The 14,387-nt window shown below is 37.1% G+C and overlaps 1 protein-coding gene across 1 annotated transcript; it reads left to right on the top strand.

Annotated features, from left to right (window-relative positions):
* The first annotated feature begins 5,074 nt into the window (after positions 1-5,074).
* Positions 5,075-9,531, top strand: LOC144644930 (uncharacterized). The gene is made up of 4 exons (XM_078504508.1): positions 5,075-5,224; positions 7,577-7,727; positions 7,981-8,132; positions 9,405-9,531. The coding sequence occupies exons 1-3, from the start codon at positions 5,075-5,077 to the stop codon at positions 8,103-8,105; spliced, it is 426 nt and encodes a 141-aa protein (XP_078360634.1). The 3' UTR covers positions 8,106-8,132; positions 9,405-9,531.
* Positions 9,532-14,387: the final 4,856 nt, after the last annotated feature.

A 14,387-nucleotide genomic window follows, 5' to 3' on the forward strand; every position in this document is an offset into this window, starting at 1 on the left:
GTTCAACTTTAGCAAACTTTTAGTGGATAAAGTCCACACAGTCCGCTTGTTACAGTTTTGAACCATTTTTAAGAGTTGTTGTAATTACACGCGTTGTGAAAGACACAGTAAATCTACCATGAAAAAAAAAACCCATTAAATTTCAACGAATTAAATAATGAACACACTACCGCTTGTATTAGTTCTCGTTTCACTCTGAAAGGAGACAAGCATTTTTGACTTTTGTTCGGAATAACTTGTTACTGAACGCAACGTATTCAAATCAACTACAAGTTATCCCACACAAAGTTCGTATTAGCGCTTCTCTCACTTCAACGCTGTCCTCCTGTAATGGTCCTTCATAATCGCCGTCAGAATCACTATCATCTGAATCGCTGTCGCTGCAATCGTACAAGTCACCGTGATCAACGCAGATGTTATGTAAAACACATGCAGCGAGAACAGTTTTAGTGAGTGTTCTGGTTTGCTGCTCAACCTTCTTTAATAGTAAGCGCCAGCGTCCCTTGAGCATGCCAAACGCTCTTTCGAAAACAGATCTTGCAGCCTGCGAGCAGGCTCTCTATCGGGGGAAACGTAAATATTGAACTCTTCGAGCGCCGAAGGCGTGATCCCGCGCGAGTGCCGAAGGCGCGAGTCGGCGAGCGAAGCGAGCCGCTGGGCGATTGAAGCGAGATCGCGCCTTCTGCGCTCGAGGAGTTCAATAATAATATATTCACGTTTCCCCCGAATAGAGAGCCTGCTCGCAGGCCAGATCTTGCAACACTAAGTTTCTTGTTAAATTCACGTTCATCTGGAGAAAGATGCCCTCTGTTAGGATACGGTTTGACCAGCCACTTCAACAGCGGATAAGCGCTGTCTCCTATGATCAGAGAAGGGGCAGGGGGGGGGGGGGGGGGGGGGGGGGGGGGGGATTTCAGTGCCTCTGAAAATTTTCTTTGGCGAAGTTAAAATTTGTTCGTTTTCTCTCAAATCAAAGAGGCCACTTAATCGTAACACCCTGGCATCATGTATACTTTTCAGGATACCCGAAGCTAACATGAATGAATTTTAAACTACAATCAACTACGGCCTGTAAATTGACACTAATGTTGCTTTCTATTGAAGTAGTCCTCGTGGTTATCTGGGGGTGCGTTTATTTCGATGTGACAACCGTCTATTGCGCCAACTATTTGCCGGAATCCCGTATTCCTCTTCAAATTCGTCCATAAGTTCCTGCAACTCTTGTCGCGTCAGTGGAAACTTAATAAATCGGTCTTTTAGTCGGAGTAGAGAAAGTTAAAATTCGGCACAGATAGTTTTGGCGGTGGACATCCCAAGTCCAAATTGCAGTCCACAGCTTTTGAAACTATCCCCTGTTGCGAGTCGCCACAGCGCTAAGCCAACTCTTTCTTCGACGCTTACAGGTGAACGCATTCTTGTTTGCTGCTTCTGTAGGTCTCCGCGGACTAGATCACACAAAGCCTCGAACGTTGGATGAGTCACACGAAAATGCATTTTCCATAATTGATCCATGTCTCGGTTAGCTAAAAGCACTTTAAACCAGTTTTGCGGACGAGGTTAAGCCCAAGCCCTGCGGCGATTTCTTTGCGTTGACTGTTGCTTCCCGTAATAAAACCCTCCAAATCGCTCAAATTCGCCATTTTGAGAGGCAGAAACGACAAAATACAACAGTTGAGGTAGGCTTACGTTTATTTTGAACTTAAACATAGACATTACTCGAAATAAGTTAACGATAATAAGACGCTTTCAAAATCCTTATACATTTCTTTATATTTCGAACATACAAACAGTCACGCCGCTTGTATGGGCCCCCTGTGCTGCCACGTACTCGTTAATAACAAAGTACCTGTGCATTTCTTGTAATGTTGAAATTGTTTTGGTCAAAAGTAACGACAAAATAAATAGGAAATCACAAAAAAACTATTCTCTTTTGCAAAGGCCTCATGATTTCACAAGCGTGCAATCGTGTTTGTGATAATTATGCGTGACTGATTTTACTCCGCGAAAGATGATTGACAGCTTGTACCTCAAGTAATATACTTAGTCATCAAGTGTGAAGCCAGATTCTGTAAAATACGACTTAAGATTTTTAAGTGCACTTGATTCAAGTGCTGACTTGAAACTAACTTAGCTTCTAGTGTGAAGCCAAGTAATATCTCAAAGCCCATTCCAAGCCAATATTGCATTCTGTTTAAAAATAGCTTCTTAATTAGCACATTTTTACTTCGCTTTTGTTTTTCATTAATTTCTTTTTATCACACCTTTCTTGTATATATTTTATCCATTTTGTATTCAATTTTTTATCCGTCGAAGGCTGTAGAGTGACAGCCGAAAGCTCATTGTTTTTAATATTTTTAGCCAGTGAACGTTTTTTGAATTGTTTTTTATGAAGTTAAAACTGTTTAAATTTTTGACAAATGAAAATTTCACGACTGACAAAATAATTTCTCCTCGTCCAAAATTCTCGATCAATTCTCAAGCATCCATTGACGCTTTTTTTTAAGTTGGGTTTTCATCTCGCTTGGCTGGAATGACATTTTGAAGTTGGCGAATTCGTCCTATTTATTTCTTACACTTTGCTATTCTTAATCTAAATGTAGTTCGTAAGTAGAATGCCAGATTAGAGCAGCAGTATTCTCGCCCTTGCTGGAAGAAATATAATATATAAATTAAGATTATATTGGTACAATCTGCTTGGAAAAATCCAGCACCAATGTGCAGAGTTTGTCCTCCCATTGTTCTCAAAGTCTCCTCATGAGTGATATCGCAAGAAACCACGCCAGTGATTTGATATCAAAGTATAAAAGCACAATGATAGATCTTAAACACGATTGAATTAAAAAGAACGTGAAATATGTTCGTTTATTTTTTTCGAAGAAAGGGATTAAAATCAATTCAGGTTTGTTTTACCTATTTTATCCAAATAAATATTAATAGAAATATATATGTCCATTTCAGACCTTGGCATTCTTCCCTGGCTTAAAAAAGCAGAAGTCGCATGCAATTCAATTCAACCAATAACTAAACCCGAAACGCCATCAACAAACAATAGACAGGCCGCATTTTCAGCATATTCCAAACACTTAACCGTTTTGTGTAAGCGTCGTCATTTTTGTTCGGAAAGTATTTCTCTTAACCGTAAAATGAGCAATTGACGTTATCTTCTATCGGCTGGATGATGTGGACGTTTCAGTTTGATCTAAATGAAGTTATGTTATGAAAACGCGGGAAAATTTGTTGCACGGTGTTCACTGTGTAGGCTGAATGAAACTGAGAGTATAAAAAAGAGTGACAGAGAATCGAGAACTTTCTTACCGTAATATTTCTCGCACGATGTCCTCAAAAGTCGCCTGTATTCAGTGAAATTGTAGTTAACGAAAGAGGTGTACGATGAGACCCGGAATAATTTCGAAAGATATTCGTTGTACATGCTAACGTCCAGTTTGCTTGTTTCTGTTGTTTGCGGATGAATCTTCGGCCGTCAACATCAAGAATACAATAACTTTAGCAATGATTGTGTAAACGAAGCTAAACACTGCATGGATCAAGTCCGCTGAAGAAAGATACAGGAACCCGATGCAAGGTAACAACCTGTACTGAATTGCTGAGCCTGATTTTATTACAGAAAATTTCATGATGTTTTTAAACTTAAGCTTATTTTCTGAGCGCAGTTTCGATAGATTCTGTGTCGGCAAAGTTTAGATCTTTCCGTAACTTAAGCTTATACTTTGCCCCTTTCAGTCGCTTTAACTGTGATGTGTAGTACATTTAAGCTTACGCTTACATGTCAGTTAATTTTTTTTTGTTCCCCTGAGTTGATTTTATTTGCTATGGATTTACCGATTATCTATTGCCGTAAGTTGATTTTGGTTGGCCGTCAATAAAGTCGAATTCTAATTCTTTGTCGTGAGGGTTTATTTCTTATTGTAGTGAGTTTATTCCGACTTTTAGCCTTACATTTTCTCGGCGCAAGAAATTCATACAGTAAAAGTGACGTCTTTCGAAGTGCTAAACGACGACAAAGCGAAAAGCACAAACAAAATAAATTTATTTAAACTAAACTTGCTCTGAAAAACATGTTTACCCCATCTAGCTCGAGCGCGAGGTGAAAAATACAAACTGACTCATATTTTTCAAAGTAGTTCAAACAATTATTTGCTGTAGTCTAGCCCACTTTTACACTGAATAACTACACTGAATAGAGATGATTTAGTTTGCGTTTAAATTTTAAGTTTGTACCTCTCAGTCTTGGTCTTGTCCTTTCATACATAAACAAAGCCTGGATCAATTACAGACCTTTTGATTTTTGTAAAATGGGAGTATGTTGCTATGGGAAAAAATCAGCTTATCCGTAATTCACCAAAATAATGCGTCGACTCAAAACCAATATCGCCACCCTCCAAAAATTCTGATTTGCAATCGTGAAACAGTTTCCTAGTTTCAAAATAGTAGGTTTCATTTCAAATAATTTATTACTCGCTAAACCGGTTTCGTTAGAAAAACAACATTATCGCCCTCTCATTTCGTGATCTGCAATGGTGAACAATTAGCGCCATGTCATGTGAGACAATTCAGATAAACGTTTCGTCTGCTTAGGAAAATGTATTTTCCCTAAAATTTAGTTTAGTTGACATTAACTGTCCTTTTCATTTACTATGTGCTTTTAAACAGTCAGATTATCTTAAAAGATGTCAACAAAAGCCTTCTGAACTTAAGTAATGATATTCGTAGCCGAGGTAACAACTGGCACCCCTGCTTCGTCATCATTACTTCGTAGTGTTTGTTAATTTATTTTAAGAAAATTTTTTGAGCGTTATTTTCGCCTTGTTTTAGCCTTAAATTTGAGTTTCGAAATACAGAAATAACTGCTAGTATTCACACTCTCTATGGCTGCTTATACTTTTGTTGAAGATTATATGATAAGTGAGAACTTGCAGTTTTTTTAACTGAGCGGAAATTCTATATTTATGGGAAGGTGAATGCAACTAAGCATGCGCTGTTTGCAGGCCCAACTGGCGCCAGTAAGTCTAGATAGCTGAAACCAGCAATTAAACATAATTTTCGTGCTTGACATATGCCAATTTTATATTTGATCGATACTATCGAGTGCCACGTAAAGCACAGAAAGCCACCGATTGCATTCAGTTCTTCACAGAGACGGCTAACCAGTAACGAAGGCTTATCACAGAAGAAGAAAACACCTGAACGAGAAAATCCCACTGCGGTGAGTCATGTTTGTGGCAAGTTTTGCAATATTAACATTGAGCTAGTTAGTATGGTTGCTCGCGTTTTCGTGCTCTAAAGCCATGCCAAACGAGTTCATGAGGATAGTTCTCACTCAAAACCGTCGTGTTCATTTTGCAAATTACAATGCTCCAAAACATATTTTACTCTTGCAAAGCCGACCGCAAATAAAAAAATAGAGCAAAATCGTACATCTACAAAGTCAAAGAAAACTGTTCACGCTAGAATTTCTTCTTCTTGGATTCTGTTAGTGAGGAAACCTATGGATGTTTTTAGCCTAATGATTTATTAGGCAAGATATGTCCTGACCGATCCTGAGAAAATCGATCGTTTTTAGCCCTTTTAAGCTTCGAAGAAATCCTTTAAAAAAGTAAAATTCATATGTGATATTTTTATATTTATGTGTTTATTTGAATGGCTGCGGATATTTTACTTGTAAATATAGTAGTCAAGGATGCTAAATTTTATGCACCGTTTTAGCGTACTGTGCCTTTACGCCGTCACTCGGATTAATTAGTTCTTTTAGTAAAAAAGGATAAGCAATGTTTCGTGTTAATAGCGTTGGTTCGCGTCTTCATAAGTATTAATATAATGTTAAGCAAGGTTTCGTGTTCAAAGCGATGATTCACGTCTTCATAAAGTATCAATAAAACGTTAAGCAAGGTTTCATGTTCAAGCGTTGGTTCGCGTCTTTACAAGTATCAATTGAAAGTTGGGTCTTCGCAAGTATCAATAAAAAGTTAAGCAAGTTTTCTTGTTCAAAGCGTTGGTTAGGGTCTTCACAAGTGTTAATAAAAAGTTAACCAAAGCCATAGTTTAGTGTTGAAGGCGTTGGTTCGCGTCTTCATAAGTATCAGTAAAAAGTTAAGCAAGGTTTCGTGTTCAACGCGTTCAACTTGGTTCGCATCTTCAGTTAAGGTTTCATGTTCAAAGCGTTGGTTCGCGTCTTTACAAGTGTCAATAAAAAGTTAAAATTTGGTGTTCATGGCGTTGGTTTAGGTCTTCGCAAATGCAAGTAACAATTAACAGTAGATCACAGTTTCGTGTTTAAAGCGTGGGTTCGGGACTGGGACCTCGATACTCCGGGACCTCGATAAAACGCCCCCGGTGTTTATTTAAAAGTAAGCAGTTTCTACCAGGCGTTTATACGAGAACGGCATTTAAGATTCCGGCGTTTAATTGAGAAAATACGGTACTTTAAAAAAAAAATTATTAAAAAAAAAAAAAAAAAAAAAGCTTAGTAACCAGGCAATTTAGAAACGTATTTCATGATATATGTAAGAAAATCAAGAATCAAGAGAGGCTTGGACTGGGCACCGATCAGGAATTAATAAACTAGTCCTAAGTTTCATGTGTACAAAATCCTTGCATTGATTTGGAGTTATTTTACCCTTCAAAACTGTCGCAAATACAAGTTTAAGAAAAAGCCTGGTTACCAAGCACAGCAGGGAAATGATGAAAAGTATTTTCCAATTTATACGGTAACGGAAAGTTTCTTTCTTGGGCGCCCATCCTAGATTAAATACTTATATCCCAAGGAAACTGTATAAAAAGTTTGGCACTTTTGCCCAGTGTGTCACGATCATTTCGCTAAGCCACTAGACTATAAGTAGTTTTCTTTGAAATATGCTTTTATTGAAGTTATGACGTCTTGATCAGTCACAGTCATAGCGAATAAGGATCTGTCATTTTGTGCCATTTGTATTGAAATATTAGTGGGTTGGTCCATTTGACTGTTTGCATTTATCCCTTCAATACGATTTGATTGCTGAACATTTTTAATTCTTCCATATGGAATAGAATAACAAAAGATTCTCAGCCACAATAACAGGCGTTTTACGGAAAGAATGCTTTCAGTCATAACTATCATACCTTAACCGCATGTACTAGAATGCTCAGAAGCAAGATAAGACAGGGCAAGAGCCAATTCATGTAGTTTAGTCATCTTCAGACCTCAATCCGGCACTGCGATTTTCATAACAAAAGCCTTCGACTAATTTGGAGACAGTTTCGTGAAGGGATGCACAGCAGAATGTTTGGTGTAGGGCAAGTTGCTAATACCTCATACCTCTTTTACAAAAAGGCCACAGTTTTTTTAGCTCAGAGGCACGTTATCGACGAGCTTACATCGGTTGCGTGTTGATTGATGAACTTGAGAGAGTACGATTCTGAACTTTGATAGTTTGTCTTTGATCGTTCTGCTGGTTTCAACTGAACTATCCTCTATTTTTTTAAAAAATAGAGGAGCCCGACTTTTGCCAAACGCATACTCCACTGTCCCACACACTCTAGAAAAGCGTTTAAATTTGTTTAACTGGTCTTCTCTTTTTAGATCAGTTGTTCTACTGCACGCTGTTCTCTGCTAAGTATCATGAAGACTGCTTGTGTTGTTGTGCTTGTTCTGTTGGTTGTGTCTGCGTCGTCCCGGGATTTTCACGACCGCTTTCAGCAGGGGATGAGAGAAAATCCGGGCATGTTGGAAAGTAAGTGGATGAAAGTCCAAATATCAGCGTTAAATATTTTCCCCAATTAATCGATCCATTAATCATTTTGTATTGTCCAGTGTCGTTCAAACATCAATTATTTATGAGCTTTAATTGTTTTTAAAATTGTTGGGCTACTTACAAGTCCTACTTACAAACTTTTTATATGCTGTTTGCGTGTCTTCGTGTTTTATAACAAAACTTCTATTAACGGAATGATCTAACATGCGTTTGTTTGTTTACATGATGATAGGACCCCAGCTAGAAATGGTGGAGGACCAAGAAATGCAAGAAGATAAAATTCGCAGGAATGACTGCTGGTATTGCGTTTTAGCTTGCAGCGGTTATTACGAGTGTAGCAGATGCTGCAAAAATTGATTTGTGCACCAGCAATGTGACCGTCAGGTATGTTTATTTACTGTAGATGTTTAATTGCGCAGCCAAACAAATGCACCTGAAAATAAAATGGAAATAAATAAGTTATTATTACACAAACAAGATATGAAATAAAAAAAATGAATTAATTACATTAATCGTGTACTCGAGTTTTAGAGCCACGAACGTAAAATCCAGTGGATAGTGGATAGTGGCCAACGTACGATTTTGTTTTCGGGTCGGCTAATTACTTGTTGAGTAATTAGCAGTTGTGTTCAACTCGCCCATCATTCTCTGTAATGAAACTTAAACAAGAAATAAAAATATAGTTGCAATGATAACCAATCAAAAAGTACTTCCCGCTAAGTGTTGTTTCATTAGGAACGTTCTTTTTATGTCGAGATATAATGTTCCGTGAAAGATCAAGCAACTTGCATTTATTTCCTGTTTAACAAGTGCTTTTGGTGTTTTTTTTTCTGCCCCCGCTGCTGCCAAACGTCTTTCTGAAAGACTTTAAGACGGAATCCACCAGGAAGTCGAGTAATGTTTATTTAAATTGGACAAAAATCGACTACCAGAACAATTTAAATCCTATTGCGTTTATTTCCTTCCCTTTATTAAAGGTAAGGATGTAAGTAATTATCCGTGATAACACCAACAATAATTCCTTATCAGAGTATGAGAAAATGAATTTCAAAGTTCACAAATTATAGACAAAATCTCACGTGTAGCCATTTTGTAAGTCGTCTTTAAGCGATTCAGTGGAACTTCGAAATTGGTTTTCGATGTTTGGTGTTGTTAGAAAAGATTTCTTTTCATAAGAAATTTGAAGCAGTAACACAAAAGTTTGCAATAAGGTGTAAATGATTTTGGTACAACAATTTCTTATCAGAGTCTTAGAAAATGAAATTCAAAGTTCACAAGCTATAGGCAAAAGCTCACGTCTTTTAAGCGATTCAGTGGAATTCAGTGGAACTTTGAAATTGGTTTTCATTGGTTTTCGATGTTTGGTGTTGTTAGAAAAGATTTCTTTTGATAAGATATTTGAAGCAGTATCACAAAAGCTTGCAATGAAGTGTAAATAATGTTGGTACATAATTTTGTCCAATAACTACTCGAAGTCCTGGCGGATTCCATCTTAAAATTCTGGTTGTAAACCCTCCTATGTAAACTTTCTTCCACCCCCTTCCCCAGTAGGCTGCTGTCAGCATTTTTTATAAGTCATCCCCGCCCATCCTTAACAACAAAGAAGAAAACACAAGATAAAGACTCATAATTACTTCTTCTTTCTGTTAATTACAGATTACTGATGTAACACCTGGCGTGTTCTCAAGATAGAGTGATGCCTCATATACGAAACGCTCACTTGGTGATGGTGATATTTACCATTTTGTAGTTAGTTTTGAATGGAAATAAAAGTGTGCTCATTTCCAAGTGTATTTTGTACTTTCCAGAACTGGTAGGTATGAAGGAATTTTGGCCCTTTTGTCGGTATTATCAAAATTAAAACATGACTGATAATGCATGTTTTATTGTTCTGTCAAACTTTTAACAAACCTCACATACTACCGTCAAGACTAGGGGGAGGTGGGTTGTCTTTTCATAACTCTTTCTTACTTTCTCACTTTCAAAAACGTTACCCTTTTAGAGATCTCAATGGGGTTGAGGCCTTTACGGTTAACAGTTGATATTTTGGCTCTTTTACGGCTAACAGTTATTTTTTTCCGTTACGGTTAATGGAAGTGTTAAAAATGAATTTCTATTTTTCAAACAAAAAATCAAAAAATAATTTCCATTGGTATAAAACCATCAAATTGAAGATGTGTATATATAGAGCAACAGTCAGAGCTGTCATAATGTCTTTACTAGTACCATGACACATTCGGCAGACACTTCCAACACTTTCGGTCTTTCAAGGCACCCAAACATATAAAAGGCAACACAAAAACAGTTTTGACAAGAGATCTAGAGCCATTTATTTCATTGGCTGGATATCAGTGTTAATTTTTTTTTTCAATATTTACGCCTAACGGCTTAAATGTTGGCTGTTTTACGGCTAAACGTCTTACCCCATTGAGACCCTCTTTTAAGTAGAATTCTACAAGTGTAATACGTCGTGATGAAACCAATCGGGATCTGGTGGTATGGGCCACTTGGCTCGACGCAGACTTTACCTACCTTTTACTTTTAACGATCATGTAATAGACTCCCAACAGTTCAACTAATGGTGCTTCGCAGTGATATTATATTAGTCTGTCGACGACTACACGGAAGCAATCCGTTCCAATAAATACGTAACTATTTGTTTTCTTGCTATATAAAAGTTCATTATAACTAATCTTAGAAACGACACATTTATTGGATTCTCTGCTTCCAACAGTTACATAACCATAAAGCAAATCACCAACTTCATTTTAACACAGCAGCTAGAAGACATCCAGACTTCAAGTAATCGATTTAAAAAAGAACAAGCTTCATTTTCAAGAGCCTAGGTGTTTACTTAAGGTTTGATTGAAGTAGCAAAGTTAACACGCCCATCAAACATTGGCGATGAAACACCTGACTGACCACAGTAAACAGAAAACCCAACGTATGGATACAAATTTTCATTGTATACAGCGGCTTACATACGAACCCAGTAAAATCACAGCTCCATGGAAGTCCCTGAACATGAAGAGCATTAACTAGTGGAAGACATTTGCTATTTTCGGTTTAAACAACGCTCCCATCATGAAAAGATGTGAAAGAATTTAATGCTGGAACTAATGCAAATTATTTTGCCTTCGAACATTTTCCAGTAGTACACCTTAATACAAGAAAACTGCCAATACGAAACAATGCTCCTAGCTTGAGCCTTAAAAGCCAGGATAGTTTTTTTTTATTATTTTGCAAATAAATTGTCGTCAACCATGTTATTTTGTGCTTTCGTGCAATTTTTCAGACTAATTTTTAACTCACCCGTTGACTCTGCATAATCAAGCGTAAAACTTAATTCCTCCCTTTAAAACACTTGGCTGATTACACGAAACAAAGATAACAGAGTATACCAATGCACTGTAAAAAATTCCACTGAACAATATAATGCAAACACTTTACATAACGTCTTAAATACAACGAACTGCCTTACTCATGAAGAGCATTTGCTTTCCAAAGTATTTTTTTCCTCTGAGTTTTGAGTCAAACAAATATTCTTTTTAGCAACGAATTAATTATTCGTCGTTGTCTGCCCTTTTGGTTTGGCTTATTAAGCAGCAACGGCGGTTTCAGAAGAGCTGTGATGACTTGACAGAGACTAGAATCTCACCGTCAATAAAGAGAAATTCAGAACAAAGCGACGTTTTAAAGTGATACTACCATTTCAGGCACACCTCTCATAATGTTCCATCAAATGAACCAATTTACTTTCCTATTAAGGAAACTTATCAGATAGTTACCTTATTTACTAGCGAAAGCTTATTTATTCAAGTTATGGGCTTGGTTTTAAAAAGTATATCGATAAAAAACAACAGGGTGATTTTTAACTATGGTATCAGTTCACCCATAAACACGACTTAATGACTTTAAAGAGATGAGATGTTTATCTCACCATAATAAATCTTTGCCCAAGGACATTTAGAACAAACAGAGTTTCACAATGATAGTTCTAGAATGATATGAAGCAAGATAAGATCGCACGAATGAGTAGCAAACTTGAAAGTAAATTAGTATTATAACATTTCGCGCCTGCTGGCTCTATCCAACCGAGATAAAAAAAAAATCCCTTAAAATTTTCTTTTTTTGACAGTGCCTGAAAGATATTATTCTTTGAATCCGTTAGCGAGGTATAGTCTGCCTGGCCGGCATTCAAAGAGAAATGGGAAGAGAAGCTCGAGTGAGAAGCGCGAGACGAAAAGAAGAGAGCGCAAAACCGGCGTTAAAAGGGGGTAGAAGGAAAGTTTGATAGCTCCAACTCCCCTTCACCTGTGAACGCCGGCCATGCAGGTCAAGGCAAGTGTTGAGCAGTGTATTTTTTCTCAAACATGCAAATAAGTCCACCCTACCATTAGTAGAAGTTAATTAATGAATGTTCACAGCAAACAAAGAAAAAGGGCGATCCAATCATATTGCTAATAAAAGAAACTTTTCAGACTAATTACTACTCGCCCCGTTGAGTCGGCATAATCAAGCGTAAAACTTAATTCCTCCCTTCAAAACACTTGGCTGATTACACGAAACAAAGATAACATAGAGTATGCCCATTCTCTGTAAAAGATTTCACTGAATAATGTATGCAAACACTTTAAAAAGTGCCTGGTGTAGCCTGCCTGGCGGGCTTTCAAAGGAGAATGATAAGGGAAGCTCGAGCGAGAAGCGTGAGTCAAAAGGAGAGAACACAAAGCCGGCGTTCAAAGGGGACGAAGGAAAGTTGGAGAGCTCCAACTTACCTTCTCCTTCCCCGTTGAAGGTCGGTCATGCAGCTCAATGAAGTGATAAGAAGTGTGCTGATCATGCAAATTAGTCCACCCTCCACCGTTTGAAGGGGTTAATTAATTACTGACTGTTCACAACAAACAAAGAAAAAGTACGATCTGACCAAGTGTCTTTGATGTAAAATTCCGTCAAATCATATTTCTGATGAAAGAGAAGAGACTCACTCCGTTCAGTAAGCATAATTAATTAAACGTTAAACTTAATTCCTCCCTTTAAAACACTTGGCTGATTACACGAAACAAAGATAACATAGAGTATGCCCATGCCCTGCAAAAAAAATTTCACTGAATAATGTATGCAAACACTTTACAAAACATCTCCATTAAACCACATCTAGAACGAACTGCCTTAGACGTGAAGAGCATATGCTTTGCACAGTAATTTTTGTTCCTTGAGTTTTGGGTCAAACAGTTTTAGCAGTGAATTGTATCTTCAAACATGCAAATTAGTCCACTCTTCACCATTTGGAGGAGTTAACTAATGAAGTACTTAAAATATCGTGATGATTTCTCAGAGATTAACATCTCTCTTTAATCTGACTTTGCCAGAGGCGAATTTTCATTCAGAACAAATGGTGCTTCGCAGTGATATTACAAGAATTTTGTGTCGCTAGTCACCTTCCAATCAGATGCCAGGTTTAACCGCAAGAATAAACTGCAAACCGCAAGAGTAATTTGTCTTAGTCACAACAATTTGCATGACAGATGTCAGTTGATAAATGCATGGTCATAAAGTATGCCACCCACTTTATTTCGATCAGAAGGTTTTCAGGTATTACGAGAGTCGGTGATCAAGTCCAAGGCTTTCAGTTTAAGGTAAGTTGGCTATCAACATCGTTCAAACATGCAGAAATACTGTTATATAATCTCGAACAATGTTAATATTAGTTTATACATGTTTTACAATTAAGACATCTACATTAAATGCTTTTTTTCCATCACAATAAATGGCACAATATCATGCTTTAAAACAAGGTCCGACTGAGTTTCCTTTTTTTAAATGCCAAATCCGTCTAAATTAAGTTAACCGCGAAAGCCTCTTTTTAGGATACTTTAATGGTTTAAAGACACCTTATTTTCATATTTAGAAAAAAAAAGCGTAAAATTAAGTTTTGAGCACAATGCTCAGTTATCGCAAATCTTTCTTGAAAGTCTTTGAGACGTTTACCAAGAGGCACAAATTTCGAACGCAAAAGTGTATCCAAAATATGCGAACCACTCATTCCCAATTTAAAATTGCGCTTCTTGCAGAGACTGTAAACTGTGTCGAGCCAAACCGAGCACTACACTCGTAACGAACTTTATGGTAAAAACAAAATTCTTTTATTAACTCAAGAACTTTGATTAAAAAAATATATATACAAATACCAAAATTCAATTATGTGTAATAGATTTTGAACCACGTCAACGTATTTCTTGGTACTAAAAGGAGTTCAAACGACTTTCTGAGCGCTTTATGGGCGTCATGTGTGGCTTCAAGGCAACGCTTCTTTCCGTGAAAGATGCTAATGAAATTTATGCTGGAACTAATGCGAAATATTCCGCCTTCAAATATTTTTTCCAAGGGAACAGCTGATCACAAGATAACTTAGAGTAAATCAATGCCTAAAGCTTGAGCTCATAAGCCAGGAAAAATGTGTGTTTTATTTTTGAAATAAATTGGTGCCAACAAAGTTATTTTATGCCTTCGTGCAGATATTGATAACATTTCGGGTAAATAAGAAGTCAAGCGTAATCAATATTAGTCACGAAACATTTAATAAAGGTGGATTATTTGTTTATAACTTTTGTTATTTTCTGAAGCTGTATACCCATA

This window comes from Oculina patagonica, chromosome 1 (assembly GCF_052425735.1).
Source record: "Oculina patagonica isolate OP01 chromosome 1, crgOcupat, whole genome shotgun sequence".
In the NCBI taxonomy this organism is placed as follows: Eukaryota; Metazoa; Cnidaria; class Anthozoa; order Scleractinia; family Oculinidae; genus Oculina; species Oculina patagonica.

Coding starts and splice junctions, on each gene's coding strand:
- LOC144644930 (XM_078504508.1), top strand. CDS start 5,075: ATGCCAATTTTATATTTGATCGATACTATCGAGTGCCACGTAAAGCAC. Junction 5,225..7,576: donor AACGAGAAAATCCCACTGCG/GTGAGTCATGTT, acceptor TTCTCTTTTTAG/ATCAGTTGTTCTACTGCACG. Junction 7,728..7,980: donor AAATCCGGGCATGTTGGAAA/GTAAGTGGATGA, acceptor ACATGATGATAG/GACCCCAGCTAGAAATGGTG.